Raw genomic sequence first — 25,252 nt, 5'->3', positions numbered from 1 at the left:
TCCAGTACATTGATATGGCCCAATGGAAATTGGAAAGCTAAGAACCAAGGAACAAAGCAAGATGCAAAAGTCTTCATTTGCGATCTGATGTGGCTTTTCTGGTTTATCGGAAGCCACCTGTAATAGTTCTTCCACTGTCTTTAAATCATACTGAGAACCAAATCTTTGGCTCTTAGAAAGCCCTAAAAACTAAATGTATTTCCCTTCAGTTTAAAAGATTCTTTTCTTTCATTTTATTTGTATGGTGTAACACTAGACATCTCTTCTGCCTTTCCTAGAAAAAATAAATCCCTTTAATTCTTCAACTAGACCATATTTTTTCATTTTTGTCCGTATTTGCATATAAAAGAACAGGGATAATTTATTCTATATATGTTGCAGAATGAAACAACCATTTCTGTGGTAGTGAATTCCACAGAGTCTGATTTTACTTCGGTTAAAAAAAGAAACATTTGCTTATCCCAGGTACTGATTTAGATATTGAATTCAATGAAGTTTTTCCAATGGTACTGTATATTTGCTATGTCTAGTTTTATTACCTTATTTTAGCTATCATATAAAAATAATCCCGATACAATTCTGATTTCAAGTACTTAATAAACTCAAAAAAAAATAATGTTTAAATCCTACTTGGTTACCCCTTTTTGATCAACACTTCTTAGAATGATGAAAAAGTAATATTTGTGCAGTAAATATTTACTTAGTTACTAGCTTGTTAATTCATCTGAATATTGGAATGTTTTGAAGGTTTGTTTGTTTGTTTTAATATTTTGATAGCAATATTACCAAAATTTTTGTACATCCATTCCAGTTTCTTAGTTAAGCAAACAAATATGCAACTGGAAACACATACACAAATGCACCATTACATTTGCTCATGTCAGCAGTTCTGACAAATCTAATAGCTAAAAAACGTTCAACCCTAGATTTTGTGCATATACTATATATTATCAATTTTAACCAATCCTGAATTTCATTCATAAACTCACAGAATATTTTAACAAATAAACAGGAAAAAATATTCAATAATATTAACTAAACTTTCAAGACCCAATAATCCAATAAAATCTACATTAATAGATTTCAGATAAGGTATTCAAGACCTCCTTACCCACTGAAAGAAAGTCAGTAAATGCCAATGCTCTTCCAAAAGCATTCTGTGGGTTAGTTTGTACTGAAACATAGCATCAGCATTATCAAACCTCTCTAAATAAAGGCCACGCTTCCAAAACTGCGAGATCCTTGCCAAAGCCAAATCAATTACTTAAAAATAATTTTTAAAAGGGGGTTATTTCAGGTTTCCAGTACTACCCATTTATCACTGGGCTGGAAAAAACGCTGTGGAAAAAACTTCTGAATTCACTATTTTTGCTTCCTTGAAGCATCAACCTGATGGAAGCCAGAACAGGCAGGCACTAATGATAACAATGTAATCACCTTTTTTTAAAATTGGAAGATTAGGATCATTACCAGTGCTCTCGATGATATGAAACAGAGCACTGTAAAATTTTCCTGGTCATCTGAGGAGGATCCATGCTGCGGTACAAATGCTTTGCAATAATCCCCTCCCAAACCTTGTCGTGAGCCTGGGGAATGGGAGAGGAGCGAAAGCAGCAGGCAGCTGCAGGTAACAGCATGGTTGTGTGGAAGGGCATCACGGTGCAAACCACCAGGGCCCTTCTGGAGCCCACAGCAGCTGGAATTAAAAAGCTGTGGGTATGGCTGGATACCCACTAATACTGTCAGTCTCCTGGGTTGCAACTTTTAGCTTCTCCCCACAGGCTCACAGCCCCAAATTTTGTGTGAACTTTAAAGAGTCTGCTTGATCAAAAAAGAAATAAAATGTTCAGGCTAGTTCTGCTGTGAAAAGGGAAATTTCTTAGTATATTTAGCATCATTTCAAAAAGTTGTCAGGGCTCAGGTAACACATTTACAGTTCTCTTAAGCTGTGGTGTTTCCGACTTGAACTGGATGAACTGAGCACAGTATTTTTATCTTGTGTCCAAAAAAACATCCAATGCAGAGAAAAAGCATCATATTATTTCAGTATTTGAACTAAACCTGCATACTTCATTTTAATCACAAGATGATGCAAATTAAGGTATTTTCTTACTTCTGTGAAATTTCAGTGTAGTCCTTTCTCACTGTAAAGTGCGTACGTTTAATATTCATCTCTGGAGTCTTCAGAAGAATCAGGCCATGCAATGACAGTTGTTAGGGAGACAGACTGACATTACTCATAATTGTCTACCTCCAAAAAAAGTCAAAGCAAACCCCAGTTCCTTTACACAGAAGGCTGAACTTTCTACGTCTGTAAAAATAATACTAGGCCCAACACAGGTAAGTACAACATGCTATGAATGAATGGGTTTCAAATGGACAGAGGAATTTCCTACTAGGCAAAACGAGAAATAAAGTAAAAGATTTTTCATTCACTTACCCTCAGTCCCATTTGGCTATTTTTAAGTAAACTTGTCAAAAAGTAATGATTTGACCAGTAAAAAATTGGTAATTTATTTCTTCCTTGCATTAAGCATTCATTCAGTCAGAAAACCTTTAATATTCATGGAAAGGAACAGACATTTCTCTGTCACATTTGCCAAAATCTTATATATTTATATGAGGCACTGCTGAATGTCTCCATTTTAAAACAAAACACACAAATTCTTCTGTTGCTTTTGCCAGGATGATGTATGTTTTATTTGAAAATCATCTTACAAAATAATTAAAAACCTCAGAATTAACCCTCAATTCTCTCAAGTTTATTTTATTTATTTTTTTTTAAGAGAGAAAACTTAGTGGAGACTTTAGGACCCTGTAGCGCACATTGAAAAGTACAATTTTATTTTAGAACACGCCACTACTCTCTGCAGAGCCCTTGAAACCTGATGTCAGCGAAAAAGAGTCATTATACTTGAAGATTTCCACAGGGAGAAACAAAGCATTCAAAATACTACTCTCCCTACCAATGTCTACAGTTTGGGGTTTTTTTTTTCTTTTCTTTCTGCTGTTTGAGTAAACTGTTGATGTTAAGGATAGGATGAAAAACTTCTCTGGAAGTGGAACGGAATTAATCATCATGGGAAGTGCCAAAATGCCAATGAAAGGGAGTTAACCTTACCTAAATTATCCCATTAATTGGTGCTGGATTGCATACAGCTTAAGTAAGAGTCTAACTTTGCAAGCCCTCAAGGGTGCAGAACTCTTATATGAATCGGTAAGAGCTCTATGAATAGAGAATTTGCAAGGGGAGGACATACCATCAATATTTGATTGGTTTTTTTTTGTTTGGTTTTTTTTTGGAGAATTTGAATTATACAGCAATGTGTCTGGTTTATTCCATCTAACATCATGTTGCACAGCAGTGTTTGTTACTTACATGGCACACCAAACTTTGCTAATCTATAAAAAGAAAGATATTAAGGTAATTGAGCAGAATGATGAACCAAGGCAGCCAGATATGAGCAACTTGATTTAAATACCCCATTACACATAGGCAATGTGATATCAAACCCATCTTCTTTCTCCTTTCCTGTTAAAGGGAGTTACATGTACAGCACAAATAAACCACTGGATGAACATTTTAAAGACTAAGTCATACAGATATCTAGTCATCTTCACCATGTCAGAAAGTATTTGAGATCAAAAAGTAGCAAGACAAGAAGCTAGACAGGTTCATAGCCTTTTTTTCTTCTCTACCTTTCTTTTTTTTTTTCTCTATTTTCAAATACAGTTCTGTTAAGGCCTGATGCAATGTGTCTTAATATCAAACATATTTATTTAGATGTACCAAAAGGGAAAGTGAAGACATGAAAAATATTCCTCGTATCAAAAGTTTTAAATATCAAATGTGCTTTAAACAAGCATGTATAGCACTAATTTCAGCATTCTCTAGGTATCGATATCAAAAGATAGAAGGGCTATTATGAAATAATCACATAATACAAGAAGTGGTCCTTCAGTAAAAACAGTTTAAAATAAGTGCTTCTACTATAACTAGTTACCATAATCCTTTCCTAGCTGAACTGCAAATTAATCACAGAACAGTACCTTTAAGCCTGCTGCCATCCACATTAAATTAATTGCTGGCTGATTAGCAAAGAAATTCAATATTAATAAGACTTTATTTTTTTTTTAAGTAGGCTATCAGGTTTCTGTGCAAATTATGTCCCAATCTGAAAAGCTAAACTTCACTGCAAGATAGAAGGAGCCATATAAATAGAATAAATGACTTCAAGAGCTCTCTTCTCAAAATCAATGTCAGTTCACTACTTCAACAGCTTTATAACTGCACTGAAGTGGTTTTAGTTCCAAAAGGTGATGCCCACATACAACACTTAACACTAGCTTTAATTAAGGTTTAATGTATCCCCAGATTGCCCTAAGCTAGTATTAACAAAGTCATTTGATTTAATGAATACAGAAACCAGAGTCTTAAACAGGCTCTACATTAATATGGCAAAAAGGTAACAAACTAATATAACCTGACTTTTTGGAGTATTCTCTTTCTTGCAGCCTGGAGAAAGGGTTTCCATCTTCAGTCCTGGTGACTATGTCTTAAAGCATGAGGGAGTAGAGCATGGCTGCAGGCTCTCTTTTTCATCAAAATACTTTTAATCCCTGACTATTTTCAAGCACAAATTCAGTCAAATTTTGTGACTTACCTCTTCTGCGGATGACTCTACATCTTCGAATAAAGATATTAACAGAGAAGGAGTTCCACAGGTGCACATCTCTATTTTGAGAAGTGTCAGTCATTAGGGTATTTTCTGTTTTGTTTTTCCCAGACATGAACAATTATACTCAACTTGGGTCTCCTTATCTGCATGTACACTCTTCTGTGTGGTTATGACTTTGTAAGTTTGAACGTGACACCTATTCCAGGCATTTGTATTGCTCCTCCAAAAATCACAACAGAATTTTCTCCATCCCTGGCCATACACTTGGGATTCCACCACACCGGTGGCCCCTCTATTGCAAAATACAAAACGGTCCAACAAGCTGGAGCATGTCAATTTGGGGAGAAGCTGTTTTTTTTCTGATAGTCCATTGTCCATGAGAGATTGGCCCAGTAAACACCAATTTCCTTTACTAGTGGGGAAAAGTATCAACATCCATAATGTAGTTATAGAGCTTGCACCATCAAAATAAGGAAACAGTGAAAAGATTGAAGCATTCTGAACACATCTATGAGATACTTATGATGGTCAATTTAGTTTACCTTTTTAAGCAGATTATCCAGTTAGCCGATCTAGTACAGGTAAGTGGTATGTACTAAAACAATCAGCCTACAGGTAGCTGCAGTTTTTCCTGAATCTCCTTTTAGTGGTTTTAATTCTTTCAATAAAAGGTGGTACATTTGAAGTACGGTTGTAGCCACGTTCTATTATATGGAAATACTAGTTGTCATTTTTGAAATTTAAGCATCTTGTTCTAACCTACACTTTGAAAAACAGGAAGTTTCCAAATAAGCAAACTGCTAATAAATAAACTGAAGCAACTGAACGTGTATCTCCTCTCTACTAAAATAAGCAGTATGGTCTTGACAAGTTCTAACAGAACGTTGTTTCAGCATGGAAAGATACTTTGAACAGCTGTCCCACTGAAGTCTTTAACATATGCTCTACAAGGTCTGAAGACACTGATAAAAAATCTGTCTTGCCTTCAAAACTGGTAGAGAGCTAATACGCCCACCAGGACCACCTCAAAGTGTCAACCTGTTTTTAAAAATTCATGAATTTGTAAAAATCTAATGGGCAATTTTCTTATGTATGCTTTTGACACAAGATATAACCTCATAATCAAAATTTGAAATAATTTAAACGCTTTGGAAAGGTTTCAGACACTTTTTCATTATTATTATTCTTTTCTAACTTTTAGACATGCAACAAATGCTTGCAAACAAGGTTACATTGATGCTTCATTTTAAGAATGAAGAAGTCCTTGAAATTACCTTTTTATTTACAAGAAAAGAGATTTCTGACAAGTACAAATATTTCAGCTCGTGTTCTTCCCTGAAACATTTTTGAGTGTGTTTTATTAATACTATAGTTTTTAGTAAGAAAATTTATGAGTTAAAGATTCACTTTTCTATCATAAAAAATATGGAGCAAAACCACAATAGTGATATCAGTATCCAACCTAGCAAAAAATAAGGCTCTAAGAGAGACAGAATTTCAGGCAGGTAAAACTTTCCTGTGATTCAAATAAAGATGAAGAGAAAAATGTAATACTACAATTCTAAAGAAAAAGCTCCAGCTTGTATTATGATACAATCACCAAATATTTTTCTTTAAAAATAGGCTAATATTGACATGAGTTCAGCTGTGCAGCTCCTTGTATTCGACTAGTAACTGAAAAATTCTTCACTTGACTGGAGGCATCTCTATGCAAGTTAATATATGAGCTTTATAGCATCTGTTCTGACTGCATTTCTTAAATGGGCCATTATGTAATATCTAGATGGTAGTGCCATGGGCTACAACACATTAAGAAACTTTCAACACCATTTTATCAAAGTGAAAAATGTGAACAAACTCCAGACCCCTAACCAGGATTATATTTTCACTGGAAAAATGTGACAGCTTTGTACACATCCCAGACTTAGCTTATGAAAACCTCTGTAAAAGCCAGTATGAACAGATTTATCTGTTTTATCCAGCTGACCTATTAATTTCATTTATAAACACCATGGATGTACATCAAAGTCAACATACATGGACAGTGAAATAGAAAATAAGTTTTCTTGCATGCTGTATATGCATATGCACACAAATGCAGCATTTCAACAATGTGGCTCAAATCTCCAGCTATTGATGCTCACCTAGGCAGCCGTTGATAGCTATTCACAAAAATAGGAGACCAACAAGGTTGAAGAGGCAAATGAAGAGCTCTAGAGAAACTGCAAAAAGAATGGATCCCATTCCACAAGGGTTCTATGTACAGAAATAAGAGTTCTAACAGATAAGAAAATGAAATTAACATAAGATTTTACTCCCAAAATTATTTTCAGATAGACCACGGCAATAAAGTTCTAACTTTTTAGAGAGATGCATATTTTCAAATGTGTAATGCTTCAGTACTTACATCTTTGGGTAGATATTAAACAAAACCATTAAAACCTAATCACTTTTTTTTTTTTGATGTTTAAGCATTTCACTTATCGAGAGCTGAATTAGTTAGCACCAAACACCTAAAACCACTCCTTTCCAATCCATAAACCATTAGTTACACGGTACATCTTAACTATAGAACAACTCTTCAAATTTCATAGATAACTACAGCCTTCCCTGCCATTTGTTTAAAAATATTAATTCCAGTTTTCTATTCTCAGTGATTATCATCCTTGGCATAACTTTTAAATACAAAACTATGCACAGAAGTCTATATAAAGATGAAAATGCCATATATGGCCATTCTGGGGGCCACAAAATCACAAGTATCCCTAAAAACTTAATTGCAATTAATGTACCTATAGTGTGTAATGGCACTTAAAAAAAAAAAAAGTAATTGGTTTCAGTCAGAATCACGGAATGGCTGAGGCTGAAAGGGACCTCTGGAGATCACTTGGTCCAACCCCCTGCTTGAGCAGGGCCACATAGAGACGTTTGCCCAGGACCACGTCCAGGCAGCTTTTGAAGATCTCCAAGGAGGAAGAATCCACTACCTCTATGGGCAACCTGTGCCAGTGTTCAGTCACCCACACAGTAAAGAAGTGTGTATTGATGCTCAGAGGGAACCTCATGTCTTTCAGATTGTGCTCGTTACCTCTTGTCCTGGCACTGGGCACCACAGAAAAGAGCCTGGCTCCATCCTCTCTACATCATCCCCTCAGGTATTTACAGACGCTGATGAGAAACCCTGAGTCTCTTCCCTGTGCTGGAGTCCCAGCTCTCTCAGCCTCTCCTTATAGGAGAGAGGTGCTCCAATCCCTTCATGATCTGCCTGGCTCTTTGCTCAACTCTCTCCGTTATGTCCATGCCTCTCCTTGGGGAGCCCAGAACTGGGCACAGTATTCCAGGTGTGGCCTCATCAGTTTCAATCACTCTCAGCCTTAGAGAATTTACCATTAATAATTTCCATTCTTAGCTTCCATCATACAATAGCATTCCTCTCACACAGCTCTGCAAAAACCAAACCTGTGTGGTGTTTCTCAAGCTAAATGAATATGGGAGACAAGGAACAAAGTCTTTATCTACTCAAGATTTTAAAGCACTTTTCATAGTAGGCTGAGATGGTACTTACATGAGCTAAGAATAAATCTGGTAGCTGCGTCATCTCTGAGATAATTGGATTTGGAAGCAATTTAGCAATGTTTAAAAGAAGTATAATCACTCTGAACAATACACTTGATTCTTTAAGATAGAAAGGCATTGCAAGGTGTAGTTTCTAAGCTTGAAAAATATGGTGAAGACCAAATGAAATTCTTTTGGCTTTGTGGTCATTTCTATAGCAAGTGAGAATAATATTAGACCCTACAGTCATGGTGTGCAAGGAAAACCCTACTCAACTGCTATGATCAAACTACAAATGTACTTACAGACATACTTAAAAGAATCTGTAAGCTGCACAGCTTTGGCACTGTATTTCAGAATTTCAAATTCTGGTGCTGTAACAAACTAATGTGAACCAGAGAAGGTACAGATGCCCTGTCCCTGCAAGTGTTCAAGGTGAGGCTGGACAGGGCTTTGGGCAACATGATTTAGTGGTCTAGTGGAAGGCATCTCTGCCTACAACAGGGGCGTTGGGACTAGATCTTTAAGGTCCCTTCCAACTCAAACCATCCTATGATTCTATAATGTAATATAAAATGTTACCCAATCTCCATACTGATTTATACTCTTTGCAGTGCTATTAACAGTTTCTCCTCAATAATACTAATGCTTGGTGATGGTGATTAAATCTTAGGAACATCTCTGACAGAGAATTTGACTTTAATATTTTACAAGATGCAATTTTGTTAAAATCAATATCTACTCTGAATATTTTACTGTATTTTAGCAAACGTTAATATATATACATATATAGGCCCAAACTTTAACAAACATCCTTAAAATATTAGCATGGTCCCCAGGAGTGTCTCCATAAATTCCCTGAGCTCAAAAGAATCAGATTTGAATTCTGCAAAGCAGATGAAGCTGTAATTCAACAAACACCCAATTTCTGGGCCTCTAGAGAAGTGGAAGACTCCCACAGTGCTGTCTGATGTGGACATATTTAGCATTTCCATTCAGGTTGGGGGTGTGCTTTCAGAATAAGTCACCTAATACTCCTTAGATACCACATCTTGGTTCACGTCACAGAATGGATTTAGAATGCACAAATTGGATTCTTTTAGATGAAACTAAGAAGGAAGATGTGCTCCAGAAGATCACTTAATGTACTCCAACCATTAGCAGGTATTCAGTCCATTGAACTAGCCAAGAGCCAGTCTGAAATAAAACCTTGTAAAGTTTTTATTCATCATTACTGAATACCATTTCATTCTGCAAATCCTATTTCCCAAATCTAGGCAGAGTCTGAATGCCTAGACTGAGAAAGTCATGATCTTCCTAAGCCATCTCAATTTAATTTCTTTGTCTCTTATCAATTATTTTTCTTCAAAACTTCAGAAATTGTCCAGCAACCTTATTTTAAGATGGCGAGAATTTTAATTAAAAGCATTGTGAACCTATCACCCAATGAACAATGCAGTTCTCTTTACAGCACTATCAAAAGGTAAATAATAGCTTAATGTCTTAATAGCTTAATAAAAGGCTAATGACTAGTCTGATAAAAAGTTATACAAGAACAGGCACAGCAAATACAATACATTGCCTGCTTTATTTCCAGCTAAGGTCAAGCGTCTGACAAAGTTCTTCTGAAGTAAAAAGGCAATGCAAGGTTGATGTATTTATGGAACATTTAAATTAAATTCAAAGGGAGAATAAATACCATGAAGGCAAAGCCACACGATGTATAAAATGCATTAGTTGTGATGAACGTTAACCCTGTGAAGCTGCCAAAGTATACACAAAAGAAATGATGTTATATATATACAAGTATAAAAATCAACAGTGTAACGTTTTCCTAGCAAGGAAAAGGCGAGGAATATTGAATGGTGTAAAGTCAGAGCGCCAGCTCGGTGCCTCTAGAGGACTGCCTGATAAAAGGCTCTGTCTGGGCTAGTTAACACAGCTTTATCACACCTCACAACTGAATTCAAACACACAGTTTAATTTATTAACATGCACAGATGAGCTATCACAGAACTCTCCTGGAACTACAAGCCTAAAGAACCATACCCCTAAACTATCAAACTATAAAAATGAATTTTGAAAGGATAGATAAAAATATGCTGTGGTCATTTGCATGCAAGTACCATTCTAATGGCGATTTTAATCAGGCACCGGGCAACAAGTGAAATACTTTTGGAGTATATACACCAAAAATTACAACTAGAAAGGCTTAAGCTGGCATAAAAGTTAAAATACATGACAACTTTCTTGATTAAAGTCTTAGATACATCAGCCTTGAAAAACGAGAGAGGAATGAGCATACACTATTTTATCATTATAATAACATTCAGTAAGACACTCTTATAAAGCAGAGGCACATCTTTTCAAGTGTGAGATGGTACACCACTGATAAAAATAATCTGAATAACAAGTTTTTGAAGCTTCAAAAGCTTTACTATTGCCTGTGACATTGACTTTTCGTGTTAAAAATTTGTTTAAAGTAACTGTCTTCAGTTTTTATTCATGGAAGAGAAAGCAAAGATGCTAATGCTACATATAAAATGTTGAAGAGCTAAAAAAAATCCTAACAAAACATGCAGTTCATAAAAAGGTCACTGTCAAAATTTCCCCCTCACCTGTATAATTGCTTTCTGAAGGGAAGGTCCAAATCTAACACCTGGAAAGCTGTGCAAGTTCAAGTTGTCCTTCCCCCAATACCCATTCAGATCACAAAAGATACCAGATCTGGAGGCCCATGAGGATCCCTACAGACTTTCATCAAGCTTCCCACAGAAATAAGGAAGAGCTGATAGTTGCTATTTCTTGTAACACAATGGCTCCTATCCCATTCCAAATTCTTGAGAGATGCTTTGTACAAAAGCAAAAGATTTGCTGCACCGCAAGGATGCTTACTTTACAGTGACTGCTCCTCACACCCAACAGGAGCTGGGAGATGATGATTTCACCTTTGTCAAAGACATAACTCTTACTGAGCACTCATAGGATTAGACGAATTGCCATCAACAGGAGCAAGATGAAACCTCTCCTACGTACAATGCAACAGCTTCCAGAGCTAAGTTGAAAACTGCACCCTACTTTTATTTTTCCAGTTTCAAACACTGTGGTTAGTGAACAGGTTTTGAAGTTAGAAGATAAAAAACAACATCCAAAGATTCATTTGTAAATTAGAAAACATGAGGTAGAGTTCCACAGAAATAATCTATTCTATAGAAACCTAAACAGTTTTTCTTCATTCTGTAACATCTATGTATCTGGGAGGTCTGACACTGCTGAACACATGAAGCGTGGAGTGTTTTGCAAAAGAGGCAGCCATTCTTACTTGAAGATATAAACAAGACAACAGTCTGCAATATTTATGAAATAATGGTTTTGTTCTATTCTGTACTGTAAAATCTAGGGCAGGTATTTCATCGATTATGTGTACCAGGCTTTACAAGTAAGAAGATTTACTTCAGAACTAAGAAAAACTTTGTACCAGCAAAGATAAATTCTGGAATAGATTATCTAACAATGTTATGAAGCACACAGTACTGGTGGATTTTAAGTACGCATTAGAAAAAAGCTGTCTGCACTAACGTATAAACATTTGTTTCTGCCTTTGGCCATCAGGATAGATGGTGAGACTTTTCAGCTTCTCTTTGAAACTATTTTTCTGTAACTATGTCTCTAGTGCTTTTATCTGAAAATTACAAATAAATCTGTTGTAATAAAAAATTTGAGCTGCATTTTGCATCAGCCTTCTGCCTAGAGTAGACCGCTGCTGATTACATACAGTTGTACATTCAGAGAATATAGACCTAGAAACTTGACTATGTCTATTTCATTATGAGACAGAAAATCGACAGCTTTCTTGGTGGTGGTGTTTGTTTTTTTCCCCTTAAAATACAAATCTCTCAAACAATGATATTACCCAAATATACCAGCATTCCTTGAAAAAGTTTTGTTTCCCATATGGTAAATAAGTAGCTGACTCTTAAAAAGACAAGTTACAATTTCAGTGGCCTCAACAGAGAAACAGATTCTACTTATATAGCTCATTTGTTTCACATATACTTTTGCATTACATTAGCATTATAAGGTGCATTGTCAGTGTAGCTGGGTATCCTATAAAGCTACCATCTATCTTTTTCTGGTTTAATAACTTACCGACCACACAGGAAGAAATAAAAGCTTTATTTCTTTCCTTCTCTGTAACACATTTCAGAATCTGAAGGACTAAAGTCTAGTTCAAACATTTTATTTATATAAAGTGTTGATGAATAAAAGGTTTTATTTATCAACAAAGTTCAAAGGCTTATGACAAAGCATATTTCTTGAGTACAATAGGATGATTCTCAGTTGTAATCACTACACTGCACTGCAACTGTCATAAAATCAGCCCTTCTAATCACAATGCAACAGGCACCGAGGGATTGAGAAGATCCATATTAATTGCCTCAGTGCAAGGCGCAGTTAATCCATATGCCCTCTCTTGGAACACAAAGTGTTGTTTTAGTGTTGTTCAAACAAGAAGCTGGCATCAGTTTATGTAATTAACTGTATGTTTACTATTGAATACACATTTCTTCTAAGACTACATCTGCGAAATGGACAATCTACCACCTATACAAGCAGAATTATAAGTTGCCACTCACCAAATAACAGTTTGATAATGCCATCAACTTTTTGCTGTTGTTTTCAGTGAGGAATTAGCCTCTTAACTGACAGCTGTTTCCACATGTATTCTTTGTGATGCAGCATGCTGGAGAACACACCATTAGCGTTATGGGTTCTTGAAAGGCTTTTTTGTGTTTTCCCTTCTTCTGAATTCTTTAATTAAAAATGTCTTAACAGGTTGTCAGTCTAGTAGTAATTTAAAGTGTTGTTGATAAAACACTCCTTAATAAGATGTTAGAAATATACTGACACCTTTCAGATAGCTTTACTTTCCATTCTGAACAGGTCAAAATGTTTTCGCTTTTGTATTTCTAAATATATGGAGTAGCTTTTGAAACCCGGTAAAGTAAAACATACAGTTAAATTATGATTTTTAATTCATTTTTTTAAACATCATGAGGTTTTATCTGAGTAACACCCATATCTTCAGGAATGAAAAAAAGTCACTGATTTTTAAGAAGTCTGTGATGACTCAAAGACTTTATAAAGATTGCTTCTTGTTTCTAAGTCTAAAATATAGAACTGTTTTATTCTATTTTAGTAACAGAAAATTAGCTGAATGCAAAAAAAAATGAAGTGCAATGGAGGCAAATATTGTTACAGGTCTACATAATGCCTAAATGTTCTACAACCTTGCAAGCTAATTAAGCAAGGTATTTTAACATGCATCTGTATGATTTTAAGTCTCACTAGCTTATGTGTTTAAAGAAGAGTTAAAGTATTAGGGGGAAAGCTTGATAGCAGGTGTGCCATGTAAAGAGCCACGTCACCATATACCCTCAATTGCACGTGTTCCTTCCTCCCCTTAACCTCATCATATTTTTCCTCCTGACTACTGGAATTCAGTTTTATAAAACTTGAATAGAAACCTAGAAGTTCACCGAAGACATCGCATATTCTCCTCTCCTTTGACTGACAATCAAACAAACTTGAAAGAACTGTGTAACGCCTAAACATCATCAGACTGTGGTATAAGATTACACAAGGAAGGAGAGAAAGGGCCCTTTTGGCTGAGGGGTTCATGTGCCCTTTCTAAGTGGCACCCAAACAGAGGCAGAACAGGGAGATATTGCTTGAACTGCTTGGAGGTTCTGTCTTCTCCTGCAAAGGGGATATTCACCACCAAGTAATGGACAGCAGAAAGGGCAAAACCCATGCTTGTTTACAAAATCCTTACCGATATCTGACCTCCTCTTTCCCCAATGCCCGGATAGGGAAAGAAGTGTGCAGTCCTACAGAAATGGACTGAAAGCAATAGATTTGAAGAAAAACAATGAAGTGGGTTCTTAGGTCCTAGCCACAGTTCACTCCTTTACCCAACTCTGGACAATAGCCTGGGAAGACAATTGCACAACATGACATTCCAAAAAGCAACAGAGGACAAAAACAAAACATACATACATACAAACAAACAAAAAAAAACCTCCCACATTCATTACCATCAACACAGAGATCAAAGATCATAGTATATAAATACTGTATGTTACTAATCCAGTAGCATGAAGACCTCTGTATCTTAATCATACCTGTAAGTTCTGAGAGAAAGTAGTTTCTTTATTATTTTTTTTTCCTCTTTTCCTTCCTTAGGCATCTTAGATGCTGGTAGACAGCATAGCCTGGATGTGCACCTAAGAGCCAGTGTATGCATGTATTCAATTACAGCATCTTTTCAAAAATAACAATGAGCTTCATTATATACTTGTTTCACTTACCAGCAGGTGGATGCTGCCAGCACACAATACTCCAGAGAAACAGTCTAGATTTATCCTCAATAGACAGCATTACTACATGTGATACTTTTTATAACACTGCATCTTAGAACAAAATCTGGCAACCTCAGATGCCCACAAATCAACATGAGAAAAGGAAATATAGAAAGAATATAAAGAATTAGATATGTAGGGTACCATTCCCTTACTGAACAGTGGAATATACATCAATAGTCAGAATGATAAAGGACATCTGGGGATCATCTGACAGGCATACTGTTAAAACTCAGGACCTATGGAGATCTGAGAAAACACCTATCGTATTGTTACCAGCATTCAATAAAGCAAAACATGATTCTATCGCTGGATCTACTTGATATGCATCTTCTATATTGTTTCAAAGGAGTATTCTTTAAGGATTTTCCCCCTATGTATTTTAGATAAACCTGGTTCGCTTATCTCCAGTGAAAGAGAATAAAACAGCAGATCCCACAATCAGCTTGCTCAGATACCACCAAAGCCACACACATAAGAAGGCATTTCTGGATCTTTTTTCTCTCCTTTCTTTTACCTGCTCAGGACTGGAGCCCCACAGCCCAGCCTGTCATTATCCCTGTGCTCACCTGTGCAGCACACACACAGCACATCCCTCCATGGTGCTCAGGCTCTACGTGCAGGGGCTCACCCCGCCCCATCCCGATGCTTCCAGCCCAGAAGGCTTGGTATAACGCACCATGGCGTGCTCTGAAACAAACCATCTTGAAAAAAAGTCAGCCCTTTCTAGGATGTTCTTTGAGACCATGAGCAGTAGTGCTCACGCCAAAGTACTACGAAAGAACTAGTTCAGTTATTTGGAAACTGTGATCATACCTTGTTAAATTACAGTACTTAACCTGTTTACAGGCTCATCTACATACTATAATATTCAAAAGATTCTTTTTCAGTTGCAGCAACACTTGTATCTGACAGATATACACAGCACAACTTTCAGAAGGTCATAATTTTAATTGCATGAGGCAATTATATCACATTCAAAAAAAAAAAAACAAAAAACCAACCCTGTATTTTCCCTCCATTCTAACTTACTGCACGCATTTAGGACATTCTCCATTTAGTGCAGTTCTTGTTGTTGTATTATGTTTAGCTCTTGTTTGGCAAAATGGTGCCTTTCAATATGTTTTTATTATAACATATGTTGTAATATTGTCAAAAATTCTAAGAAAGTCAAATAACTATATTTAATTTTAAAACTCAGAATTACTTAAATTTTATAAAATTTTCCTCAGGTTGTTCAATAGTGATTAAACCAAACTGAATTCCTCTGTGCTTGTGAGTTAGGATACACTATAATTTCTTTGTTAAAAAGCATTACCTTGAATTAAAACTCAAAGCAAAAACTATACAGGCAATACAAGTAAAGAACAGGACATAATGTTATACTGCAACTATTTAAATTACTTTTTTAAATAATTAAAGACTATGTTTTGGTGCACAAACAACAAAATTAAAAATATATATATTTCTATATACAGATGGATATTTGTCAATATTGCAGCATCCATGTCTGCAGTGACTCAGTGATTTCATCTGAATCATATTGCTTCTGCTCTATTTAATAAAACCATTCAAGGATTTGGAAATCAATTGGTACAGATTACCAGAACCATTTCTGTGAGAGCGTACAGAAAGTCAAATTTCTTGCAGGAAACAAGTTAGGGATCTGACCCAAGGTGTCCTCAACTAGCACAGCATGAGCATCACTAGCTTCAATGTTTCCTACTGTAGTCCTTTTATACAGCAGGGAAAAATAGCCGGAATGCAACATATTGCGATGCCCAGACAGCAAATGCACCTTTGGCAGCACGAGCCAGGTAGTACAAATTAGGGAAGCCCCCCAGATATTGTATCATTAAGAGACTAGAGAGCTAATGAAGGGGTGCTTAGACATGCTGTTCAGTTTACTGTTAGGCATGTAGACAAGTGATTCAATAAGAGGTTTTGGTCGTTTGACTTTATTTCAGGATATACTAGAGCTATAAAGCTTTTAATTACCATTAAGTATTTCCAGCACAGCTGTTTCCTTCCTTTATGTGCAGTCATGTAATCTTGATCTGTGTTTCAGTTCCAGGTTTAGTGTTCTCCTGATTTGCACAAATATTAGGGCCCAAATCCTTATTCACTGCAATTATTCCCACAGGTATCAAAGGATATATAGGTATAGTAAGGAGACACAAATGAGTTACTGTGCTGACATGCTCTTCTGGTTGTTCTCACTTTGGGCAAGAATAAATGACTTTAAAAGAAAAACAACGACAACAGCACACCACACTGTGACAAATCAGAGCCATCATAATGTTTTATGGCTATTGTTTAAAATTCTAATAAATCCTAAATGTTTCTTCTGGATTATAAGCAAAAGCAAACTAATTCAAAAATAAGAAAAAGATTTGTTGCACTAAGACCTCATGACTAAAGTATCATTCATAAAAAAATCTCTGCTGGAAAGACAACTGAAAATTGAAAGAACAAGACAATGTATCAGTAAAATGGCCCTTTTTTCCTATCATTAAAATAGCAAACACTTTCCTACTGACAGGATGAAATAAAGCAACCACCTTGCAGTCTATGTCTTAGGACGTTTAGAGCCTTTAATTTTGTCTAACCATTTCTATGCTGTCACCACTTAGTCATTTTGTGGCATACTGATGTAGCATGCTGTAGAGTGCTAGATACTTCATGGTGCTCAGGGAAGCTTCTGGGTTTACATTTTCTTTGGTGAAAATATCTGGCCTACAAATAGAAATATTTTTTCCTGTAATAAAATCCAAACATCGAAGCGTGAAGCATTGTTCTTAACGGGTCAAGACATTTATAGTTAAAAATTCCCTATTATCGTGCCCTGCACCTGTAGTTCATTTCTCCAGCGGACACACAAGCATCTACGACTTTCATTCCACTGTCCGTGTCACTGCAGCATAAATTTCTTTAGAGGTACAGTTTATAGTTGTGATTCCCTGTCGTATGTTTTTAAGTTGTTTTATAGGTGAAAAAGACTACAAAAGAAAAGTAACGCTATATTTATTTCAGACCTCTGACAGAAAGCTAGCTCCTTTTAATACCATATTAAGTCTCTGCTAGTCTGCCAGAAATAAAACACAGTATGTGTTCAGATATACAGCTTTTATTCTGTGTTTGGGTTTATTCTTAGAGGTGAATGGATTCGATATATTTTTCAACCCAACCACATATTTTAAACTGCTGCCAATTTATAGTTTTCTATGGACCTTTCAGATTCATAGCAGCAAGGCTGGAGCCTAACCTCCTCTGCTGCTGCATGCATGAAGGCGGTAATGCCGAACTCATCTCCTCTGGAGAGAGTGAGAATGGGGAGTCCTCATCTATATGAGCCCATGACACAAGTCTCCTGCAATACAATTACAAAATAATAATTAAGAACATCACAAAATAATTTGACTCCCTGCTTTCCACAGTTCTACAGACAAATATATATATATATATGTTTTCACTTCTCTTCCACATCGTACCTGGTGTAACCAGTGAGAAACCTGGGTCAAATGCTGCCTACCCAGCCAAGCAATAGCAAGCAAAGATCAGGGAAAACAGGATTCTGAAGAGACAACAACTATCAAAATTTTAACACCTATGTCAGCCTTTTGTCCCTTCACTTTTGACACAACCACACATTATAGATCAAGCCAAACATTATAGAGATATAACGTCCAAACAAGCCCATTAACCTCACCATTACTATCTCCAGCTATGCTGCCATGACACACTCACAAGAAAGAAGGTCTTTATATCTGTGACCCTTACTCCCCAGAATAGGCCCAAAACTATTAATTAAAGGATTCTGTTATTTATTAGCACACACCACTTGATTCAGACTGTATTGACTACAACTACTGGGGAAAAAAAAAAAAAGAAAGATTTGGCTCCTGGCCCAGTGCACAACCTCGTGCCAATATTTTCTCTCATCTCAAATAGGAGCAATGGCCTCTGCTAATAGCAGACAATAAATGACCAGCATTCATTTGGCAAGCAAGGTTTCCCATACAGTCTATTTCAGTGCTCTGTACACTTGCAAGAGAGGACAAGCAGAATTTGGGGGAGAAGGATAGTAGGGCATGCTGGCAAGAATGCAGATATCTATGAAACAGCGAAGCAATCAGGCGTTGTGGTATTTTTAGATACTTTCTTTTTCAAGTGCCAAAGATTCTGAATAAATCACAATGGCAAACAGGATGGCTGAGATGGGATAGATTACAGCTGAACAGTGCGCAGATCAAATATTCAGCTCCAACCCAAAGCATGAGTCCTAAGTGCATATCTGATACACTGTAAAAGCTTTCCATGACACAAGCCATCTACTTCTCTTACAGCTACATTAACTGCTAGACCCTGCATCTGCCTCTATATATTTCATAAAGTCTAAAAACACCTGGAATCAGTTCTCTAAACTCTATACACCTGAAACTTGTCCAGACATTTGGTTATTTGCATCAACTCTCCTGTCGTGGTTAGTAACTTTGAAACACAGAATAATGAAAAGTATATTTTCTGCAAAGTCTATAAAATTGATACTGGTGGGAGGCCAAAGCATTTTCGGCATTCATATCAAATATGGCTCTCAATACAAGAATTTTGCATATAATCACTGCTTCATGTGCTCACTGAATGCAGGAACTGGTGATAGAGGCAAAGACCAAATTTTATACAGAGGCTTACACTGCATTTAGGTCTCTCAAAACTTCAGTTATTTCCTCCGTCGTGCAGGAACAGAATATGTTTTTATACTTCATATACATGTTTTTATACTTTATTTGTAAAGATACCTCCTGTATTAGATCAGGAGTCCATTTAATTTATTCCTTCCCTTGCATATTTGCCAATTTCACAGAACCACATGGAATTTGGAAGCAGCGTTTCTGACTGTGGCTCCTACAAAGAGAACATATCTGTGTTACAGAGGGCTCAGGCACAGACAAGATCCACTGGATACAAGTGCACAAGATAAAACAGCCAGAAGATCTATCGTATCTATGATAACACGAAGAGTGTTAAGGGCCAACAGATCATTAGTGGCCAAAGTGATACTGACTCCTGACTGACAGCATGCCATATGGATGGAGCTCCTAGACAACCCAAAGCTCTGATGTATTTATTGGTGGAAGTTGCCTGGAAAGTCACCACCTGCTTTTCATCGTGTCAGGTGAATCCCAACTTGGCTGTGAAGGACTTGGTCCAGTATATACCTCATTATTCCCGTATCACTCAGTAGGGTACGCTTTTCTTTAATATCGGTTGTACCTTAAGTAGTATAAAAAACTGCTTTTTATTCCCTCCCTCCCACCTTTTTTCTTGTCATTGTCTTCCAGTGCATTTTTTCCTTACTTTCGTCATTTTTCTTGCCATCGCTTTTCCTAAATTGTTATATTTAACTTTTCCCTTGTGTAGTTTCTTGTCCTTCTGTCACTGCTTCCTTTGTCTTCTAAGAATGCCTCAAGCAACAAGAGCAAACCATTCATTAAAATCAAAAGTGAACGCTATCGCACAAGGATCTCTCAGAGGTATGGCAGAGAATACCAAACTAAGAAAACTTCAAGTTGGATAAACACCTTTCAATAGTACTAGTTGTTCTGTCTTCTGCACATACTGTAGAAATGACAGCCTCTTTTCTGACATGCAGAATTTGACATTGCCCTGTCTAGCCACAGAGAAAGCTTCAAGACTTGTCATAAATTTACTTCACAGCTTTTGTCAGGATTTCTATTGTTTGAACAAGGAAGGGCATACTGGTCAGCACAATTCCCATTTTGAATTTATGATACTGTAAAGTAAAGCAAGCAGTGCATACAAAGTGCCTCATTCATATTAGTTTACCCCCCACCTTAAATTTGTCCTAGACATTCAACCCACAGAACACCTTTTGGTTAAACTTACTCATGCAGGTAGCCGCGTGAACTTGTTCTAATAATCTCCCTCTGCTCTTCTGGTTTTGCCAAGACCATTGCCTTTACCCAGTAGCAGACGAGTTTTGGCTATCACTAGTACAAACACAACTTCCCCACAGACAAGACATTGATAAAGACTGTTTCATGTGGCAGAGGGATGAAACAGTTCATCTTTACAATGGCTGAGTATTTCAGAGAGGAAGCATTTTGCTACTCAACAACTCCCAGTGGTGCTGCAGCCGACGCTAGCTTGAATGTAAAAGATGTCCTCCAAGTTGCAATACAGTAAATGTAAGGGGAAGAGTGGCCAAAGGGCATCATTACTCATTTAAAGATACAAAGTGGTTCCTTTGTTGCTAATAATTTTCATAACTTAAGCTGCTTGTGTATTGCTTGGGCTTTATTTCAAAAAAAATGAAATGGAAGAACAATTGCACTGCTTTCTGTTGGTTTCATTTACTGAGCTTCACGTACTACCTTTAAACCCCTACAATAATTCTACTGCAGACATCACCATTTAAAAAATAAGTAACATTTTAAATATTGTTTGTATTTGAAGAGAAATAGTGATAATAAATCTACTGAATGCTTCCTTATTAAATAACCAACAAATGCATTCCAAAATGCTGATGGCCCTGGGAGACAACTAGAGAAGAGAAAGGTGGAAAGAGAAGTTCAGATCAAAAAGGAACAAAATTTTGAGACTATGAACATGTGTGCACTCCGTCATATAAGGAGGAAGCCCAGAGCAGTGAAGCTAGACACTGACTTTAACAAAAATCAAGCTAGTGATGGGATATAAGTTGAGTGGTGATCTCAGGTATGTCACTCTAAGAAAAGGGGCTATCTCCTTTTAGCTCTGTCATTTTTATTATGCCAGAAGTGGAAAAAATAAAGATAACTTATTTCTGAGAGATGCTCTTCCTACATCAACTCATGTTTCAGTTAGATTTTGTTTTCTTACTTTAAAACAGTGCAAAAGTGTATCTTAGCTCTGACCATTACAAGCTTAATATGAGTTAAATCCTTCCTTCATTTCTAAAAATGACAAGACATATCAAGAGAACCAGAATGAAACACATGCATAATATACAGCTCAACAGAAAGTATTTTCTGTAAAAACATCACCTTGATATATCACATTATTTGTATGGCATGGATTCAGATAATATTTCCCTAGTTTACACACAGACGCTTTCCCGTTACTGCTAACCATACCTGTAAGATGAAACATTAAGTTGCAAACTTTCTTTATTCTTCAACACCTACAGTAACAGCCCATAAACCAAACTATGCCTCAATAGCAGCTGTACAAATCCACTGCATCTGAATTACGACCCAAGCTGTGTTTTCCCTGAACAGTCCTGCTGGGTGGTTGTACAGGTGTAGCTAAGAGTCTGCCTGGTGTTTGCCAGTGATGGTGTATGTGTTAAGGGAAAAGAGACTGACTTTCTGATATTTAACAGAAAAGACCTGTAAGGCTGACAGTGGTATGTGGAGGGACACATCTGAATTATAACTTTGGGGCTGAGATCTGAAAAGCAGCGAGAAGTATCACAACATGACTTTGGTGGCTGAGCCCCTTGCTGGATAACCACAATGTATATTTTTCTGAAGCTTTAAAGAAATGCAAAGCCAGTCTAACAATTGAGCTGATAACCTAAAACGAACTGCATACACAATTGCAAAAGTTTCTTATCCCTAAGGGAAGTGATCTAGTATCCTGTTTGAAGGGCTCCAAGCCCTATCAAATGAGAAAAGCTGGGAGACTAAGGAGAGAGAAAACCGAGTGCAATCCAACAGAGGGCACGTGGCTGTGAGCCTCCTCTGGCAAGCAGAAAGACTACTTTGAAACATCAGAAAACAGTGAAGAGTGGGACTTCACTGCACCTTTCAAACAACTTCATGACAAGACTGTTACTCTACACTGCATTGCACAGTTTATGAGAAATCTAGCAACACAGAAGCAAATATGAAACAGCTTTCCATCTTTTCTTTTTAGAGAGCAACTTTCCTCTATTTTTGACTGCCTATTTTGCAAAGTTTTTCAGCTAACTCTCCAGCCTTCCTCTGCACCACCTTACCTTCAACAGAGCACCTTCCTCAGCAACAGCATGTTACACACATCGCACCCACACAGCTTCATTTCTAAATAAACCTGTTTCCTACACATGCTGGGAGAAAACTCCAGCACCCTGGCAGCGACGGACCACAAAGCACGCTGTTCTCCTCCCTAAGGCACAAGTTATTTTGTAACCTCCCTCAGGTGCGTGCATACTGCAAATTGCAGTACAGAGAAGAGAGAGGCAGCAGGTATCCTTTGGCTTAGAACGAGCTGGTCTCCATCAGGTAGTTACGCAAGGAAGGTGCAAAGGAGACCAAAGCAGGGAGGCGTGAGTGGGACTGACCAAAATTACCTCCTGGGAGTTAGCACCAGAGAGGACGAGAGGTTCGTACCCAGCACCAGATCATTTCAGCGAAGGCAAAAGTACCAGTTGGGTCACAGCAGGCACCTTACGGCGGGCTTTGCGAAGCGCTGACGGTTTCCCAGCCCCACATCCCAGGCACTAAGCGTTTGCTTACCGTCCCCATAAGGCACACGCACATTTTTGCAAGACACCACAGATGCATTTCCCCCATGCAAGCAGGCAGCTCCTCCCCCCCCCCCCCAGCCCCACGCCAAGTTGCAAGACTTGCAGCTGAAAAGGTGTGTGGGGGGGGAGAAACCCCAAAATAACTACGAGGGAAAAAAATAAAGGGGGGAGAAAAATAAAACAAAATCCCCGCGCCCCCACGCTGCTCCCGTCCTACCGCCTGTGGAGCTGGCCTCCTCCAGCTGCGCCGAGATGCTCTCCACCCTCCTCACGTTCATGCTGGGAGCCGCGGCGGGGCCGCGGGAGCCGGAGCGGGGCGGAGCGGGGCCAGGGGGCGGCGGAGCGGAGCCGGAGCGGGATCGGGATCAGGATCGGGAGCGGGGCCCCGCCTCGGCGGCGGCGCCTCCCCCGCCACCCGTGGCGGCGCGGCACGGGGCGGGCCGCGGCGCGGGGCTGTGGGACGACGCCGTGGGGGACCTGTCCCGGTGCGGTCCCCGCCGGGCAGGGGAGCCCGAGAGCGGCTCCCTGCCCTGCCGGGGCTCCGCGGGGTGGGAGGCGGCGCCCGCAGCCCGAGCAGGGCGGGCCTGGCAGCGGGGAAAGCCCCGAGGGAGAACCCGCGAGGGCCGGGCCGGGCCGTGCCCGCCGCCCTACGGCTTCACACAGGTGGTTCTTGGAGCCCCTGTCCCGCCCCGCCTCGGTGCCCGGGCGCTGGCGGCACCGAGCCCTCAAATAATGGAGCTCCTCTGACTTGTGCTCCACGAGCACCTACCTCTGAGGGGTTAGCAGGGGCTGGGGGGCTCACAGCGCTGCTGCTGCCCACGGGTGCTTGTCGGAAGAGCTCCTGGGGGGCCACCAGCTCAGATCTGAAAGAGCAAGCCTGTATCGTGTCAAACCCTTTCCTTGTTTACTAAATGCTGTATTTGGCCAAATTACGATCGGTTGTGCCATAGGATGTGAAACGTAGGAGGCAGCGTATGGAGCATAGAAATAACACCTGACGGAAATGGCTTGTTTGGCACTTTGAACAGCTCTGGGAGAAATTCAGGCAATTCCACTGAAACTGAGGAGGTCCTGCCCAGTGATACCTGGAAAGATGTGGCCATTATGCTTAAAGAAAAACAGAAATGGCATTTAATAGACCTTCATAGCACCTCTAATTTATAACGGCCTTCCATGACAGAAGAAATCATTAGAAAATGCTTCAACTATGGCAGCTCTTCCAGTTCATTTCTATATGGTTAACATTTTAATCTTCTTTACTATTTCTTTTATTCTTACATGAATAATGTCTTGTTTTGGAAATCCCAGCTATTCTTTTGTTCGGTGTGTACATTCCCCAACCATCATAGTGATTTTTTCAAGGCAAATAAAGTTTACAGACTTGCTACCTAAAACCTTAAATATTATTTTGGTGTCTGATTTCATATCATTTCTTGAACCCGGTACTAATCAGATTCTTATCAGCTGAAGGATAAAGGTGTATTTGCTACACCATACTGCCAAGAAATGATTTATGAAAAGACTCCTACCTTCTTCTATTCCATGGGACAAACTTACGCCTGTTTTCACTCCAAAATGGTGAAATGACTGGGCAGACAGAGAGCTGTATATAACATTAGCCAAGAACAACTCAATGTTGAGTAGCTTCTGCCAAGTGATCTTTTCTGATAAAAACACATGCATTGCTGCAGGTTTAGGAAAGACTGTGAAGAGTCAGGATTCAGAGTACTGTATTTGCTAAACACCATCAAAAGATTTTCATTCTATAAGGAGAATCCTTGGGTAGCCAAAATATGGCTCCCCTTCATGAGAGAAATTCAAAGGAGTGAGAAGAGAGACCAGGATTTGGTTTCATTATCAAGAGTTGAGCTGGCTTACTATTGAGAAGGTAACCTACCGATAACTCTAATGCATCACAACTTTGCAAGAGCCCTTGGTGTCACACATACATAGTTTTCAGAGTGAAGCAATTCTGATTTATGGCTGTCACCTCCTTTTGCTCACTATGCCGTACCCCAACATTGTATCAAAACTCTGTGAGTTATGAAAACAATCTAAATATACAGTAGCAGCTGGTCATAACA

General features: G+C 38.3%; 1 protein-coding gene across 2 annotated transcripts in view; it reads right to left on the bottom strand.

Annotated features, from left to right (window-relative positions):
• Positions 1–25,012, bottom strand: part of KCNIP4 (potassium voltage-gated channel interacting protein 4) — a 436,947-nt gene extending 411,935 nt beyond the window's left edge. The window contains exon 1 of one of the 2 annotated variants that reach the window (XM_080590891.1): positions 23,386–25,012. In XM_080590891.1, coding sequence (XP_080447017.1) covers positions 23,386–23,446 — 61 coding nt within the window. In that variant the 5' untranslated portion in view covers positions 23,447–25,012. The remainder of the gene's footprint in view (positions 1–23,385) is intronic. The other variant, XM_080590887.1, reaches the window with a different exon arrangement.
• Positions 25,013–25,252: the final 240 nt, after the last annotated feature.

This window comes from Anser brachyrhynchus, assembly GCF_964034855.1.
Source record: "Anser brachyrhynchus genome assembly, chromosome: 4".
NCBI classification, from domain to species: domain Eukaryota; kingdom Metazoa; phylum Chordata; class Aves; order Anseriformes; family Anatidae; genus Anser; species Anser brachyrhynchus.
This window is presented reverse-complemented; position numbering and strand designations above follow the sequence as displayed.